Genomic DNA, 18136 nt, shown 5'->3' on the forward strand with positions numbered 1-18136 from the left:
CCCAGGGGAAACAATATCGTGGCCTATTGGATAATTGAAATACAGAGATCTCTACAGTTAGGCCTTAATGGTCACATTGGATAAGATATATTGATTGACCCATTGCGGTCCCACTGATCGACCCTTGAGGTCCCATTGTTATTGATACATTGTTACTCTATTAGATGTTCCACGTAAATTGTCATTGAGTGTGTAATGCTACTTAGATAACATGAACTATTGACAATTGTATTGAAATCGAAATTTTATTGAAAATGCTATTGAACAATGGTTCTGTTATTGCAAAGGATTGATATGATGGCTAATCTAATTAATATTTGTACTGGTGTGGAACTTTATTCATATAACCTCTTTATTATGTTATTACTCATTGGGCACCAGCTCACTATTTATGTATATATATATATATATATATGTAGGTGAGCAAGTTGAGCATCAATAAAGATCACTTCGGAGTCACCCTGTGGTCAGCTTTTGTGGAGCTCCCGAGATGGAGCCAACTTGGACTCGTGAGTAGCCAAGCAAAGTCTGAACCCCCTTTTTGTTATGAACTCTTAGTTGATTTTTGGTATAGGGGTTTTTGTGTATGTAAGACTTGACAAGTTTGAATTTGTGGGTTGAACGTTGTTTTTGAAAACTTTTGTGATGTATGCACTTACCTTTGGAATGGTTGTACAGTATTAATATGAACTCTTTTCATACATGCACAGCTCGATGGACTATTTCTATATTTTAATTTGCTTCCGCTAAGCCCCATAATTCATGTTAATTTGATTTTGTTAATAGAGGCAGATTACTGGCCGGTCATGACGCTAAACCTATAGGGGCGAGTTTGGGTCATGGCAAAAACAGAACAACTTATGAACTAGACCATCCCAACAGATTATGTAGCAAACCACTGAGAGCCATTGCTGCTCTCCATGGACAAAGTTGCTCTTACTAACTCAAGCACTTTCTAACTTGTTGCAAATTATGTACCAGGTCATTAATAGAATAAGCCAAAGAAGAAACTGAGAACTTAACCCATAAGGCAATTCTCACCTTATTGGTTTCATATAAAACTTCAAAATTAGGCTGCACCCCATTAAACACACAATCATTACTCTGTTTCCAAATGAACCAGAAAATAGCAAATGTGATTACACTCCATAACTTCCTTTCCATCTTCCTCTGTTTACAGCCAGACCACCAATTTAGTAAACTCTGAACTATTCCTGGTGAAACCTATTGCAACCCCAACCACTTGACAAAGTAAGACCAGATCAGCCACACAAAAGGACAGAGTAGTAACACATGGCTTATAGTTTCCTCCACTTCTTTGCAGAAAACACAACAAACATCAACATTAACATTAACATTTAGGATACCAATAATTCTTAAGAAACTAGCTGAATTTATTCTACCCCTCCAAACCAACCATCCAAAGAATTGTGCTCTAGGTGGTGTAACAGTCTTCTACAATGATCTAGAGACCATGCAAATAGGACCACAACCCAATTCAAACCAATGATAGGAAGATGAAACATTGAAAATACTAGATGGATCTGCATTCCAACTCAAACAGTCAGCAACATTAGCTCTGAGCAGTGGGGTGCTACTAAGATGTACTAGCAATATACTCAACTCCTCTTCCTCCCAAGCAAAAAAGGGGTCTTCTAAAAATAAAGACCCAATTCCCATAAGCATCTCTTCTGGTATGAAACATAAACGCAGATCCTACTCTGTCATTAGATAAAGAGTAGAGTCTAGGAAACTTATCTCTAAGGTTAACACCATTTGACCAGCAGTCAGACCAAAATCTTGTTCTTTTACCATCCCCAATCTTGTCAACAGCATTACTCCTAAAAAATTGAAGAAGCTCTGCCCCAGTAGCCACAGTGTTAATTATATCACCCCAAATCTTGGACATCCTGCTAGCCCTCTCAGTTCATGGGAACCATTCCCTACCTTGTTCCATATACTTTCTACATATTACATCCTTCCAGAGGGAAATATCTTCTGCTTCAAACCTCCACCACCACTTCAGTAAAAGGCATACATTCATAAATGTAATTCTCTTAACACCCAGCCCTCCTACAGTAGAATATAATATTAACTAGCATATGACCCGTACTATGCATGGGATAAAATAATATATTATTTTTTTAATAAAATACATATTATTTACATTTAATCTTTTTTTATTTTATTTTACTGTTCATAAGTAAAAAATTAAATATAAATTTATGAGTTGTATATTAATAACTTCCTCTCCCCACCCAAACAAATTTAGTTGTTAATCAATGTGTTTTTAATTTATTTTTTTTTAAATATAATAATAAACAATTTAGTTTATTAGTTTTCTCTCTCCCAACCCATACATTCAATATTTTTTTTCCTTTAAAATATATAAATAATATTTGCAATTTACTAAAATAAAATAAAAAAGTACAAATAATTTTATGAAATGCATTCATTCTATTTAAAAATAAAAAATATTAATATAAAAGATCACAATTAACTGAAATTTTAAGATTAATAGTTAAGAACTCCAACAAAATAATAGTATAGACATTTCTTTTTAAATTTTATTGGTAAGGATTTCTATTATGAAAATTTTAAGTTACAAATCTTTGGCATTGAATGGCCTAAACAAAAGATTTTTTTAAAAAAGTTTTGTAGTTTGAGACCTTAAAACTCTAAAAGCATCTTTGTTAAAAAAAAAAAAATCATTTACAATACTATATATTAAAAGAGTTCGATTATCTCATTTTACTTTTTTGTTTAGCATATTGCATTTTTTTTAGTTTTGTAATGGTTAAATAAGTCATATTGTTTAGTAATTTTGTTAGTTTTCTTTTAACGTTATTTATTTATTTTTATAACTTTCATTTAGGAAGATTTTTTTTTATACTAATTTTCATTTTTAATGATTTTTTTTTTTCAAAAAAAGGGAAAGAAACTGAATGAAAATTTTAATTTTAATTTTGTGTAACTTAGACTATGTATTTTTTTTTTTTTAAAAAAGATTTTGAAAAAAATTCAACATGATGAATTAAGTCTGGGAGTAAAAGAAAAAAATTCAACATGATGAATTAGTAAGTTTTTCATTTTGAGTGGAGACTAAACTGTGACAATTTTTTAAATTTTCACTATTTAGCTTGTTTTATAAAATAAGGGTTTTTTATTTTTTATTTTTTATTTTTTTCTTCCTTAACTAAAAAAATTACTTTAAAAACCTTAGGCATAGGAGGCCTTAATTACATACTTGGTGGGCTAGTTTTCAATGTTCAAAAAAAGTACTCATAGTTTTATTCAAAATATATAGTATATGACTCAAATTGTAATGTGAATAACTTATTCTAGATCAAATTCTAAGTATTAATATGTATGTATCAATTCCTGCAAAATTCATTACTAAAGCTATTCCAATTTTTAAACCCTAAACTAAATTCTAAATTAATTTTACATACTTGTAATACTCTTTTGTATGAATATAGTTTTTCATTAGAAGTATATGAATAACATTTCTTTCCTTGAGTGCACCTTCAATGAACAAATAAAATAAAAATAAAAATGAAATGTAAAAATGTGAAAATAATACCACTGTAAAAATATTAAATTACTCTATACCTATAAACAAATCATACACTTTAACAAAGTTTTATTGAGCAAATCATATACTCTAATGGCGTTTGATTGGACATCACTATAAATACATTAAATTTAATTATTCTAAATTAATAAACATATCACATATTCTAATAAAGTTTAATTTAGCATCACTGTAATATATTAACTATAATGAACGAAAGCATGTAATAGAGTTATAGATTAATGATATACCTAATAGAAGCTTTAAGTTTAGGTGAAGAAGAAAGTTTTGGTTGAGAGATATACCAAAATTTGAAGTTTTTACAATTCTTTTTTTCTCTAGTTGACATTTGCCGAAAGTTCGTGTGGAGAGGCATAAAGTAAGATGATACATTACACACACATACACACACACACATATATATATATATATATATATGTAAAGAAGCTAATACTTATCTCATATTTTAAAATGATAATTATCTAATTTTGTTTTATCTAGAATAACTTTTATGATTTGAAATTTGAATACTCAATCCTTTAAGGATAATATTTGTTTGTTTTTTTTTATTTTAATATCAATTATTTGGTTTTTAAAGGATATTTTTTTTATTAAATAAAATGATATATGATCCAACAAAAACTTGAGTATGCCATTATTTTAATATTTTTTAAATTAAAAAATCAATATTACCTTATATACGTTAATACTTGTCTGATCGTAATACTAAAATAGTTTTGTTAAAAAATATTCTTATTTATCTCTATAGCTTTATTTATTTAATTATTTTTTTATGTTCACATAAAAAATAAAATTTTTATTATCATTATTATTTTTTTTTATAAAATGAGAAGAATATGGATAGATAGATTAGTTATGAGTAGAAATAGATTAATTAAATTCTTTTTTCTTATTTATCTTCTTGTAGCTATTTTTTTATGTTCACATCAAGAACTTAATATTTTCCATCTCATTTTTTTTCTGTCATCTTTTTTAAAAACTAATAAATAATTAGAAATTAGGAAAAGGGCAAATGAGGCTAGAGGGCTTATCGTGTAGAAAAGAGAAAGCTAACTTTGAATGAGAAGGTATGATCAAGACTTTTAAAATTTTTGAAAACTTACTATATTTGCTTATATATACACTACAACAATTTACATTTTTGGTGACTACAAGGATTTTAGTTGCCAAAAGTTAACCTTTTGGCAACTAAAAAATGTATTAGCCGGTGTTTAGTTAAGCTGTAGTGACTAAATTTTTTTAGTTGACATATATTACTTATTGGCGACTAAAAAGAATTTAGAAGCCAAATATGCCACTTTTTGGCAACTAAAAATTTATTAGTCAGCATAAGTCTAGATTTTAGGCTACTCAATAGGCTTTTAGTCGCGGTATGCTAATTATTGTTGACAAAAAAAAGGTTTAGTCGCCAAATAACAGCTATATTTTTCATGTTACACTTTGGCAACGAATAAATTAGTCTGTAAATATTAACCTTTCGTGACAAAAACAAATTTAGTTGTCGTTTATTAAATTTTTTCTAACCAAAAAAAATTTAGTCGCTCAATTACAAGTTTTGGTGACAAATAAATGGTTGAGTCGCTAAATGATTAATTAATTTTAGAGTGAAATGAATATATTGGCGCCCTGTTATGGAATTAGATATATCGGGTTCTTCTCTCTCTCTCAGAGCATCTCCAATGCATGTTCCATAGCTTCAAATATGGAAGATCCTCCCCCAAAAACAACACCAACCCATCCTCTATCCTTCACATATAGAGGGAGGATGAAAAATGGAAGATCACTCTAAAATACTATTCACTCTTTTTTGATATTTAATTTTGTCTTTATAACTTAATATGTATATTCAATATTTATAAAATTAGTTTCATTAAAAAGATATTAACAATACCTTTAAAATGAGATCAATATTAATTATATTCAACAAAAAATTAAATAAAATAATTTAAATTTTGGAGAAAAATTGTATTAAATTTGAAAGAAAAATAAAAAAATGTTCAAATTTTTGAAGAAATAGAAATGTATGATTGGAGTTGTCATAAATAATAAGATTCTCTAAACTCATTATTCGAATAAAAAATATTATTTTGTTAGTCTATATTAGAGAAATAGAGATGTATGGGATGGAAATGCTCTCACACACATTCTGTTTGGCCACCAAACCTCACCCCACATCACCTCACCTCAGCGTAGACCACCGCAGATCGCCACCGCCACCGCCACCGCCGCAGATCGCCACCGTCACCGCCGCATCCTCACAGATTCTCTCTCACTCTTGATCTGTCTCTCTCCGTCACGCGCATCTGTCTTTCTCTCTCTCTCTCTGTTTCTGGCTCTGTCGACCTTGTTCACTCTTTCTCCCTCTCTGTCCCCCTTTCTCTATTACCCCCTTTCTGAATCTTGCTCTAGGGTTGTTATGATTTCTTCAATTTAATTTGGTGTTGATTTCCAAAAATGGGTTTGGTTGAAGTGGTTTGATTTGTAAAGTTTTATGGGTTTGATGTGCTAAATGGGTTTGATTTTAGTGATTTCATACATTTTCCCTTATTTTTCCTTTCTCTCTCGTTAGTTTCAAAGCCCTAATCCATTGATTGCGTATGAATTTGCATGTATATTTGGTCCCTCATTGTGTATGTATGTATTCAAAGCCCTAATCTATTTTATTGGAAAACCTTCTTCTGGGGGGTTTTCACTCATTATTGGAAATGTTTGTTTCCATTATTTTTTTTTTTACCCTTTATGTACTTATTGTACAATTCTTATTCTTTTATTTTTTTTAAGATGTTGTATGGTTCTGTGAAGTTCATGGGATGGATGTAGTGACTGAATCAGTTTCTTTTATAACACTGAACTGATGGAGGAAGTTGCAGTTGGAAGAATTTTAACTACTAAAGAAAATTAGCTAGAGACAGAAATCAAGAACAAAATGGATCAATGTGGCAGTGACATTGTTTTATTTTTGTGTATATATATTCCTTATCCATAGCTCTACCTTACATGCAAAATGCTTGCTTGATTTAGTGGTATTTATTAGTTGAAGAATTGGCTAAACACTGACATTTTGTGCTAGTGGCAGATTTCAGTCGTTCTTTGTAATGCTGGAAAACCTTGTGGCTTGCAGTCAGTTTGTTTATATGGAGGAACTTCTAAAGGACCCCAGGTATTTTCGTTGAAGTCTGGTGTTGTAAGACTACTTCAATTTTGCTCTCTAATTTTATTTTCATTTTGAATTTTTGCCACACAAAAAAAGGAAAAGAAAAAGAAATTACGTTCTCATTTTGACTAGATGTTTACATAAATCACATTCTACTTGATATATATCCTTACTTATTTGTTGCGACATACTATTGTTTGATACCTGTTAAGAGTGAAATTGCTTCTGTGTTTGAGTACCCTTCATTTTCAAAATATATATGGCTGTTTAAGTTACTATAATATCTTCATCATTTGAACATGGTTGGATGTATAATTGTCCAAGAAAGATTGAGTTTAATATGTCGTAGGCGTAGAGAGAAGTTGGATATCAAAACATTTATGGTATCGTTGAGTTGCTTGTCTATTAGTTACAGCCACTAAAGCACTCTTTACATGGACGTTCCTTTATGCTAGAGTGCTAGACAATGCTAAACTGAGTGCTCTGGCAGACTATCACCAATCTTCTGGTCATAGATAACACCTTGCTGCTCTAGCACTCTTTAAGCCTGCTAGAGTAGCCTTCCAAAACTCTTTCTTGGCACTTCTATAGTCTATTTGGGGTGGGAAGTAACCAAAGATAATGACAACACAGAGGTTGATGTCTAGAAGATTCTAGATAATGGTACCAATTTGGAAAGAGCATTTTATATTAGATTTTTGCTTTTATAAGCTTTGACTTGCACATAACCTCTTTTCCAATTGCAATTTCTCTAACATCAGTTTTTTAATGTCAATTTTTTTTGGTTTTGTTTTTAAATTGATGGAAAAATGTCATTTTTTTAATCTGCGATAGCAAATTTACTTCCGACGAGTCCCCTTTGAACTGAAATATCTTGTTATCATGTGCTCTGTAGATTTTTCAATGTTTTTTCGGGTACAAATCTGCAATTGAATATGTGGTGAGCAAGGAATAAAATGTTTGTTTCATTCCCATTGAAATAGCTGAAATTTTTTTGTTTAGATGGAAAGTGATACAAACATTAGTGGGAGATCAAAGTCAATCTATGCTTTTTCTTTTTCTTTTTCTTTTTTCTCTTACAATGGAAAGCCCTGGATCTTAATCCAACCCTTTAAACCAATTTTTTTTGTCTTCTAAGTTCCAATATTGTTGATCTTTGTTGATCATGTTTCTTAACCGTATTAAAAGGCCCTTTTAAATCTTGTTGCTAAAACGACATCCCTCACACATTAATGTGTACTAATTGGGTGTTGTGTATTGTTATTTTTATGTCCTATATATTAGTGAATCTTAATTATAGGAAGCTTAGTTATGTTCAAAATCATAAACACTTGTGTTTGTTAATTTGTTGGACTTTAATTGAACAACTTTTGGTTTGTATTGGCATTTAGTACCAAATTGTACACTTGTGCCCTTTATGTGAATGGATTAATACCAAAGTGTACACTTGTGCCCTTTATGCTTAGAGAAGCGTACCAACCAAATGGAAATTTTGACAAGAACAAGGAGGAATTCGTTTTCGATTATATTGGGTAGACTACTATAAAGACCAGGTTTTTTAGTGTTGAGGTGAAAAAAAGACTAGGTTGTTCAAATTCTTAGTTCTTATTTTGTTGGGACCAATTAGAATGTGTTTATAACATTGGGAGTCTTTGCTTGAATTTTCTTGTTTCTCTTTTAACTTTTGAGAGTTTCCATATTTGTACGAAACGATACACCGAATCCCCTTTTAGTCTCTCACTTTTTTCTTTGGTCATATTGCCTCTCACAAGGGGAGTGAATATCATTCCCCTATTTGTAACTCCAATTGGGAGTCTTTTCATGGGTCATAAACTAGCTCACTAAATTGATTTAGATGCCTTATGTATTTAAGAACATTTTAGTCTTATCTAATTGCTGTATTGGTGAATTCAGTTTCTAGAAAAAGATGACAGCAGAAAGCCTAAAAGCCCTTTAATCTTTTATTCAAGTTGTAGCTATTAGTGATTTACCTGTGTCAGGCTTGGATATGGGAATTTTGATGAAATTGATTTTACTAGAGCATTCTAGCTCCCTACACTAGTGTCTCCAACTCCTTTCTTTTTGGCAGGTTCTAGATGAAATTGATCGGATGCTTGACATGGGATTTGAGCCAGAAGTTCGTTCTATATTGAGCCAGACATGTTCTGGTATGTTGTATCACTTGATTTCCTTTTTCTATTGTTTGTTTTTTTTTTTTTTTCTTCTGGTATTTTGTATCACTTATTTTTCCTCTTTCTGTTTGTTTATTCTGTTGCTTTTTTTCTTTAATTGATTTCATACTGTAGTAAACACATGGCTTCCTAAGCAGCCTCATCCGTTATAGATAACTGTTTTTATTTTTTTTCTAAAAATTGCTTTGATTAGTGTTTTGGGGTTCCTGTAAGGTGTTGGGATTCCAAAATCAAAGAAGATTTGTAAACTTGTAGGCACATGCACAGGCTTTACATACAAACAAAATTGTCCGTGTGTCTTCTTCTACAACAAAATAAAAATGATTACAAAATGGATTAGGAAATTTTCCTTATGAATAATGTCTTTGGCATGAGCACATGCATCATTTATCTTTGGAACATGTATGTAGTGTTGGCCTTACCTTTGTTGTTGGAGTAAAATCCGGTTTCGCTTACTCTTTCTATTATTTTCATGAAACTGAATTCCTGTTAGTCCTTTATTGTGCTCTGATAACAATTTCCAACTATTGATAATTATAGTCCATATACAAGATGTTTAACATATATATTGTTGTGGATAATGTGTGTCTTCTTCTACAATCATATAAAAAGATTACAAAATGGATTAGAAAAATTTTGTTATGAATCATGTCATTGGCATGAGCACACACATCATTCATCTTTCGGTTTTGTATGATGTATTGGCCTTGCCTTTATTGTTGGAGTAAAATCTGGCTTTGCTTTGGATTAATGCCAAAGGTTTTGAAATTTTCCACCTTGCATTTGTGCAACTGATATTCCTACATAATTTGATGCATGCAAATCTCCTTTGGTATATAACAGGTCTGATTGATAAATATTACCGAACTTGAATTGAGTGTTGACTAATTAGAAATTTTTTATACCAACATAAGTTTTATAGAAATTAAATGGAAGAACTCCTCAAAAGAAAACTATTGATTTTTAAATTTTTTTTATTTTACTTCGACAAAGGAAAGAACCACCAAATAGTGAAATGTACAAATTTAAGCTATGTGTATGAAATAAATGGCGCTACCAGCTCACCGCTTACTAACCATGGAAACATAAGATACGTGGCCGTTTCTTCCCCACCCCCACATCCACAAATCCCATGCATAATGTTTCTATTTCCAAGAATAATTTAATGGGGTTGTTCTCTTGTTAATCATTTACTAATTAGCATTAGTATGAATCTATTATCTTTGTCACTCTCCTAGGTAATGTTGACAGGAGTAGTTGAAGAGGGATAGATCTCTTCAAGGTTGCTTTTACTGCCTGCCTTATTTTGGTGTGTATGTCTCTGTGTGGTTATCTGTTTTCCCATAGCTAATGCTTGTTATTTTGGTTGTAGTGGAAGAGAAAATCATGTTAAATTAGACCCAAACAACTTCACCAAGTTTTCTAGCAATTTTTTAGGTTAGAAATTTGATGCTACTGAATTACATGCTTCATGAATTCATTGTGCAGAATTGTGGTGTTAAGATATTGTAACATACTATCTCTGAGAGTAGCCTATATTTATTAAGCTATAGCTTGGAAAGAATTGAGTAGATTTTGACTTGGCATCCAAAGTTTGCATTACGAATTTTCATGGAATCACTATACAGTTGCAAAGTGCAATCATTTTAGGTCCAAACATTTTTTCTTCCTCGCCTTGTTTTGAAATTTGATAAAAGAAAAAAAAGTGTACATTTTTGTTTTGAAATTTGAGAAGAAAAAAAAAAAGTGTACAACGTGTATTTGTTCTTTCTCACTACCCTCTGGCACAATTGTTGAAGATGTTGTGTATGTTGAAGCAACTAACTCCACTACTGAGACTACTAATGATTAATACTCTTATCATCCCCTCTCAAGCTAATAGGTGAGGGTAACACCATTAGCTTGTCCTTTAGCTATAACTTTCTTGTTGACTTTTAAGAAAGGGGAAAGAAGGCACTAGGTTTTAGGAAAGATTTTACTGGATTGCATATAGTTAGGGATCTTATACCCTTATGTTAATTGATCATTTTAATACTAATTAGATATAGGACAAATGAAGGGTGTTCGTGCGTGCGGGCGGGGGGGGGGGGGGGGGGGGGGAGAATTCAAAACAGTCTCTGAACCACACAATGGATGTCATGAGAAGCTTTCTCGTGACAAATATGACCTGTGAGGATAGACGACATGTAGTTTATCACACGTAGGTTGGGAGTTAGAGTCAAAAACGTCTTAAATTTAGTCGAAAAAGGGCGTTTAGAGGGTGAAAATGCAAAACAGCCCCCGAACCACTCTATGAACGTCACAAACAGCTTCCTCGTGACAAATAGGACCTGTGGAGACAGAGGGCATGTAGTTTGCACACGTAGGTTGGGAGTTATAGTCGAAAACACCTTAAACTTAGTCAAAAAAGGGCTTTCGGGGGGCGAAAATGCAAAACAGCCCCCGCACCAATGTGTAGGAGTCAGGGGCAGCATCCTCGTGACAAATACAACCTGTGGCTACAGATAGCATGTCATTCGAACGCGTAGCTTGAGAGTTAGAGCAGAAAACGCCTTGAACTTAGGCGAAAAAGGTCCGAAAATGCAAAACAGTCCCCGAACCAATGTATGAATGTTACGGACTGCATCCTCCTGGCATATGGCTGCAGACGACATGTAATTTGCATGCGTAGTTTGAGAGTTAGAGCTGAAAATGTCTTAAACTTAGTCGAAAAAGGGCTTTTAGGGGGCAAAAATGCAAAACTGCCCCCGAACCAATGTATGGCTGTCACACACAGCATCCTTGTAACAAATAGGACCTGTAGCCATAGACGTCATGTAATTCGCACGCGTAGTTTGAAAGTTAGAGCCAAAAACGCCTTCAACTTAGTCAAAAAAGGGCTTTCGGGGGGCGAAAATGCAAAACAGCCCCCGAACCAATGTATGGATGTTAAGGGCAGCATCCTCATGACAAATAGGATCTGTGACCACAGATGGCATGTAATTTGCACGTGTAGTTTGAGAGTTAGAACCAAAAACGCCTTAAACTTAGTTCAAAAAGGGCTTTCGGGCGGCGAAAATGCAAAACAGCCCATGAACCAATGTATGGATGTTACAGATTTGTTATTTATTTACTTATTTTATTATTTAAGCAAGTTATTTATTTATTTATTATTTTTAGATAAGCCCCCGAACCAATGCAAAGGTTTCGTCAATAGAGCACAAATGATGTGCACAAGAAGAGATAAGGAAGAACAAATATACTTACAACAGAAGAGAAAGGAGAAGAAGGCAAGGAACTGGTTGGACAATATTAACCATGCCATCTTCCCTTAAATTACATGAATAACAGGTATTCTTGTTGAGAGAAGAGAAACAGAGGCGGAGTATATATACATTTCTCAAGAATGATGACTTTTCTAATACTCCCAATTCCTCAACTCTTCCAAACTACCAAAATCTTAAAGTCAGAATCATGTTGTTTGAAAACTTAAGACACTACCAAAAGCTAAATAGGATCAATTTTCATGAAGACGTGTTTTACGAAGTCCTGTATTTAGTTTTTACATAACAAAAAAGCTCAACCTCTTATTGCTTATCAAAGACTTCTTGAATAGAACAAGAAATACTTGTCCACCACTTCATGTGTTTAGTTTTTACTATTAGTTTTGAAAAACATGAATAACTAGGTACATTGAAGCATGCATTTCTGAATACTAATGTGTGCAATTTTATTTTTATTTATTTTTATTTATTTATTTATTTGTTTTTTTGGCGTGGACTTGTGGGTACTCCTTTTTGGTGTATGGAGGACAATTTCGACCTTTGCATACTCCTGATAATTTTGTCGTCCTCTGCTTTTGTGTGGATTACTATTACTCGTATAGATATTTTTTGCCCTCGACTTTATAATTACTGGCGTGGTATATAGAATTCCTTTTGTTATGGTACAAATTCCAATGTTAATTTGCACCACGACAAATGGCCATTTTGCATGGTAGTACATATATTTTTGGGGCATAGATAACTTAATTGTTATGATTTGTATGGAATTATTAAAAAAGTTTGGACTAGATAGTACAGGTTGGACTATGGTTTGTATGGAATTTTACATTTACAGTTATACATTTTTTGATGGTTGGAAGTGAAATGGTTGCGAATCTATTTTGGAATGATTGATAATAGATGTATTGCTTTGTTCATATACATAGTGCAGGTTGCACGAAATACATACAGGTTGTAAATAAATTAGAATTTGGAGAAAAAACATAAAATTATGTTTTTGGCGACTAAACAATTTGTAGGTCAAAAGGAAGAAAAAAAAAATCGGCGACTAAAAGTTAGCCAAAAAACAAATCACACTTTAGGCGACTAAAATGTTTAGTAGCTACAAAATCGCAAACAAACAACAAACATATTTTGGTGACTAAAGGTTTAGTAGGCAAAAACAAGTTAGACTTTAGGCTACTAAAAGTTTAGTAGTCGAAAAAAATCAAACATTAGGTAACTAAATTATTTAGTAGCTAAACAAAAATAACCTGAACAACAAAACATTTTTGGCGACTAAAGATTTAGTAGGCAAAAGCAAATCAAACTTTCGGCGAATAAAAGTTTAGTAGCGAAAAAAAAAAAATCAAATTTAGGCGACTAACGTAACCGTAGAACCACCCAACGCCGGCGTAGCAACCACCACTGGCCCAGTTTCCGACCAGATAGGTAGCGTATAATGTCGTGAACCGCATCGAATTGAAATCTGCGACGGATACCCACTGGCCTGGCCACACATCTTCAACCGAACACACCCTAACATCTCCACCGACTCATCGATCGCCACAAAACCACCACATCTGTTGCCAATCTCGCGAAACAACTCAGGACTTCGAAGGTGGATTGGAAGGCCCAAAATCTGTACCCAGTTATTGGATACCGAAATTGGTGCCCCGCCATCCACACACAGCGAATCCGGCGACCAGTAGCTAAGAACCATATCACGCCCAGCTATCGTCCACCGCCGACGTATCACACTCTCAGCCTCACGCCTTGATCTAAAGACAGAGGTAAAATTGCCCTCCAATTCCATAAACCTCCACTTCCCCTGACGATTTCCACCATCGAATCACCCGATTTGCGACTACCAACGTATCCAAACCTTTTGCCCCCAAAACCCCCACCCTCCCCACTACCGCTCTATCCAACTTTCGAAACCACCCCCCTTTAGAACCTACCTGAACCACCACATCCCCCACATCCGCGTCCTGATGTACTGGCGCAATCACCTGCGGTGGCCTCCCTATTGCCTCCACCCTAGGTTGGCTGTTCTTCGTTCTGGCCCATCCATCACCAAAGGCAAAACCCTCCATGACCAATGCAACTCCCTCCCAACCACCACCAAAATCAGATTTTGGCACCAAAATCAGATTTTGGCACCAAAATCAGTTCTCTTCTGCCAGCAGTCGTGGCCACCATCTGAAACGAGGATTTGCTCATCGTCGGGTTAATCAAGTTGGGAAGTTGTGGGTTAATGGGGTGTTATCGTCAGAGGAGGAGGTGAGAGAGGGCATAGTGGGCTTTTACCAGCATTTGTTTCGGGGGGAGGATGGGACTTGGAGGCCAAGTTTGGATGGTGTTCAATTTGATGCTCTTTCAGAGGCAGATAGGCAGATGCTGGAGCGGCCTTTTTCCGAGGAGGAGGTTTTCGAGGCTCTTCAGAAAATGTTTGGGGATAAGGTGCCAGGCCCGGATGGTTTTACTATGCTTTTCTTCCAGCGGTGTTGGGAAGTGGTCAAGACAGATGTCGTAGCCTTGTTTGCTCAGTTTTATCAGTCCGGATAGTTTGAAAGGAGTCTTAATGCAACTTTTGTAGCGTTAATTCCTAAGAAGGGTGGGGCGGCAGATATAAAAGATTTCCGACCCATTAGCCTGTTGGGGAGTGTGTACAAGCTTCTAGCGAAAGTTTTGGCTAACAGGTTGCGCGGTGTCTTGGAGGGGCTGGTGTCTGAGTCCCAGAATGCCTTTGTGGGGGGGCGTCAGATTTTGGATGCTGTGTTGGTAGCAAATGAGTGTGTTGACTCGCGAATTCGGCGGTGGGGTGCTGGTCTTATTTGTAAGGTAGATATTGAGAAGGCATATGATAATGTGAATTGGCGGTTTTTGATGTATATGTTGGAGCAAATGGGGTTTGGGGAACGGTGGAGGCAGTGGATTCAGTTTTGTATATTGACAGTTAGGATGTCTGTCCTAGTGAATGGTATGCCAGCAGGATTTTTCCCGACTCAGGGGTTTACGGCAGGGTGACCCTTTGTCTCCTTTATTGTTTATTTTAATTATGGAGGCTTTGGAGCGCTTGTTATCTACTGCAGTTCGGAGGGGTCTTTTGACGGGTTTTAAGGTGGGTATGGACCGGACTACTATATTAGTGGTGTCTCACTTGTTTTATGCGGATGATGCTCTTATTTTTTGTGGCGCGGAGGAGAGTCAGGTTGGTTATTTAAGGTGTGTTCTTCGCTGTTTTGAGGCGGTCTTGGGACTTCGGGTGAATTTGGGGAAGTCAGAGTTGATTCCGGTTGGGTCCGTGCCACGTATTTCTATGTTGGCTGCAATTTTGGGTTGTAAGATAGTGGCCTTACCCACAACTTATTTGGGGTTACCTTTGGGAGCTTCTTTTAAGGCTCCAAGGGTGTGGGATGGGGTGGTGGACAGGGTGCAGCGTCGTTTGGCAAGGTGGAAGCGGCAATATCTTTCGAAAGGGGGCCACGTTATACTGATCAAGAGTGTCCTCTTGAGTATACCGACTTATTTCATGTCAGTACATGTTATTCCTGTGTCTGTTGCTCGGAGGTTGGAAAAGTTATAGGGATTTTTTATGGGGAGGAGGGTCAGAATCCTTCCATTATCATCTTGTAGCCTGGGAGCAGATCTGTTCTCCTAAGGCGATGGGGGGTTTGGGGATCCGGAGTTTGATTTCATTTAATTTGGCTCTTTTGGGGAAGTGGTTATGGCGGTTTGGGGTAGAGGGAGCGGTTGTGGAGGAAGGTGGTCGGGGCTAAATATGGTTTGGGATTGGGGGAATTGGAGTACGGAGGAGGTTACCCATTCGCATGGTCGCAGTTTATGGAAAGGAATTTGGTTGGGACGGAAGGAGTTTTGGAAGAATGTGAGTTTTTTGGTTGAGGTGGGGACCCGGGTTCGGTTTTGGAGGGATAGGTGGTGTGCGGAGCTGCCATTGGCGGTGATGTTTCCGTTGCTTTTTCGGATTGCCACTGACCGGGAGGCGACGGTGGATTCTTATGCCCAGATGCAAGGCCAGGTGGTTGTGTGGAATGTTGTTCTACGTCGGCAAGTGCAGGATTGGGAGATGGGGCAAGTGCTGGGTCTGTTGGGTTTTTTGTATGGGCTTCGGTTTAGAGGGGCTAGAGAGGATTTTATGAGGTGGGATTGTCCGAAGTCTAAAGGGGTGTTTTCTGTATCCTCTTTTTACCATAGGATTACAGGGAGGGTTGGGGTGCCTTTCCCTTCGAAGAGTGTTTGGGTGGTGGGTTGTCCGTCTAAAATTGCTTTCTTTGTGTGGACAGCTGCATTAGGCCGTATTTTGACGATTGATAGTTTGAGTCGGCGTGGACATATTTTGGTCAATTGGTGTTGCATGTGTTGTAGAGCTGCGAAGTCAGTGGATCATTTGCTTATTTGCTGTCCGGTTGCTTCACGTCTTTGGATGTCTATAGTAGCTCTCTTCGGTTTGGATTGGGTTCAGCCAGGGACTATAAGGGCTGTGTTACAAAGCTGGGTTGGGGGGAGGGTTGGGAAGAGAAGGCGGAGAGCTTGGAACTTGGCTGGCCATTGTCTTATGTGGCTACTGTGGTTGGAATGTAATCGGCGGGTAATTTTTGGAGAGATGCGTTCGGTGGTTTGGTTGGAGAGGCATTTGCTCCTCGTGGTGCGTAGTTGGTTGACGCTGATTGTGGACCCGGCTGTTTTGTCTTTTGTTGAATTTGTAGAAGACTTGTCTTCATAGTTCTTTTGCTTGCTTTATTCATGTTTTGTGTAGTTCCTCGTGATGCATAGGTGGTGTAGCTTTTGTATTCTTTGCATCGCCTTGGTGCCTTTTAATAAAGTTGGTTTATTTATCAAAAAAAAAAATATATATATTTAGTAGCTAAAAAACAATAACATGAAAAAAAATAAAAAATATTTGGCGACTACAATTTTAGTCGTAAAATATAATTCTCAAGTTTTGGCGACAACAAATTTTAGTTGCTGAAAATGTTATAGATAATTTTACTTTAATGTTTTTCACGACTAAACAAATGGTCAGCAATTTATTACTTTTGTCGACTAAATTTCTTTTAGTCGCCAATAACCTTTATCGACAATTGCTCAGCGACAAACCTGGCGACCCGAACTCTTAGTCACTAAAACCTTCGCTGACTAAAACATGACTTTTGGCGATCAAAAATTTAGTCGCCAAAAGTGTTATTTGTTGTAGTGATAGTATAGATTGGGTGTAATTTCTAATGTTTGTTTCTCTACCCTTCTAGTTTTATTTATTTATTTATTTTTATTTATTTTTTTAAATCAACAAAAAAGAAGAGACCTTTATTGATGAGAAAGATTCAACACAAAGTAAGAATATTACATCGATAAAACAGGAAGAGGGGGGGGGGGGGATAATGCACACATCATTTAAGCTAAACTTCCAAAACCAACTAGGATGGCTTCAAGAAGTAAGCACAAACAACAAACAGCGCAAAACCCAAAGCTTGTGAGGAATCAACCAGAACATAAGCAAGAAAAACCAACTCCAAGCCAACCACCTCATAGACATCTCCTAACTTGATACAGATTGTTCACAGTGTCATGCACTGAATAGGGGATAGTAGACATAATAGATTTAGCCCACAGCCCAGCCCAACCCTGACTTTCACTAATTCACCAAGCTCTTCCATATTTGGTTGATAACCATTGAAGACTACATCATTTCTGAACCTCCAAGTTGACCGCAACATTGCTACTGGTACAAGCCTCCAGATCTTTCTTACAGATTTTGAAGTTTTGTTGCAATCCACCAAAACAGCACTCATCGCAACAAAATTGCCCAAACCTTCCACACCTCTGAACAGTGCAGACAAATGTGAGTCACCGATTCTGCTTCAGTCCTGCAAAATGGGCACATCACCTCCACTGATCTGCTTAAAACCCCTAACCTCTGTAGTAGACTACG

At 35.6% G+C, this 18136-nt stretch overlaps 1 protein-coding gene across 6 annotated transcripts in view; it reads left to right on the forward strand.

Moving 5' to 3' along the window:
• The first annotated feature begins 5720 nt into the window (after positions 1-5720).
• LOC114281197 (uncharacterized) overlaps positions 5721-18136 on the forward strand; it is a 28169-nt gene continuing 15753 nt past the window's right edge. For 2 of the 6 annotated variants that reach the window (XM_082894086.1, XM_028223650.2), the window contains exons 1-2: positions 5721-6755; positions 8839-8917. In XM_082894086.1, the coding sequence (XP_082750212.1) occupies positions 8860-8917 (58 nt within the window). In that variant the 5' untranslated portion in view covers positions 5721-6755; positions 8839-8859. The remainder of the gene's footprint in view (positions 6756-8838; positions 8918-18136) is intronic. The other 4 variants (XM_082894087.1, XM_082894088.1, XM_082894089.1 and 1 more) reach the window with 4 other exon arrangements.

Source organism: Camellia sinensis, chromosome 11 (assembly GCF_055761805.1).
Source record: "Camellia sinensis isolate YWXY chromosome 11, ASM5576180v1, whole genome shotgun sequence".
Taxonomy (NCBI): domain Eukaryota; kingdom Viridiplantae; phylum Streptophyta; class Magnoliopsida; order Ericales; family Theaceae; genus Camellia; species Camellia sinensis.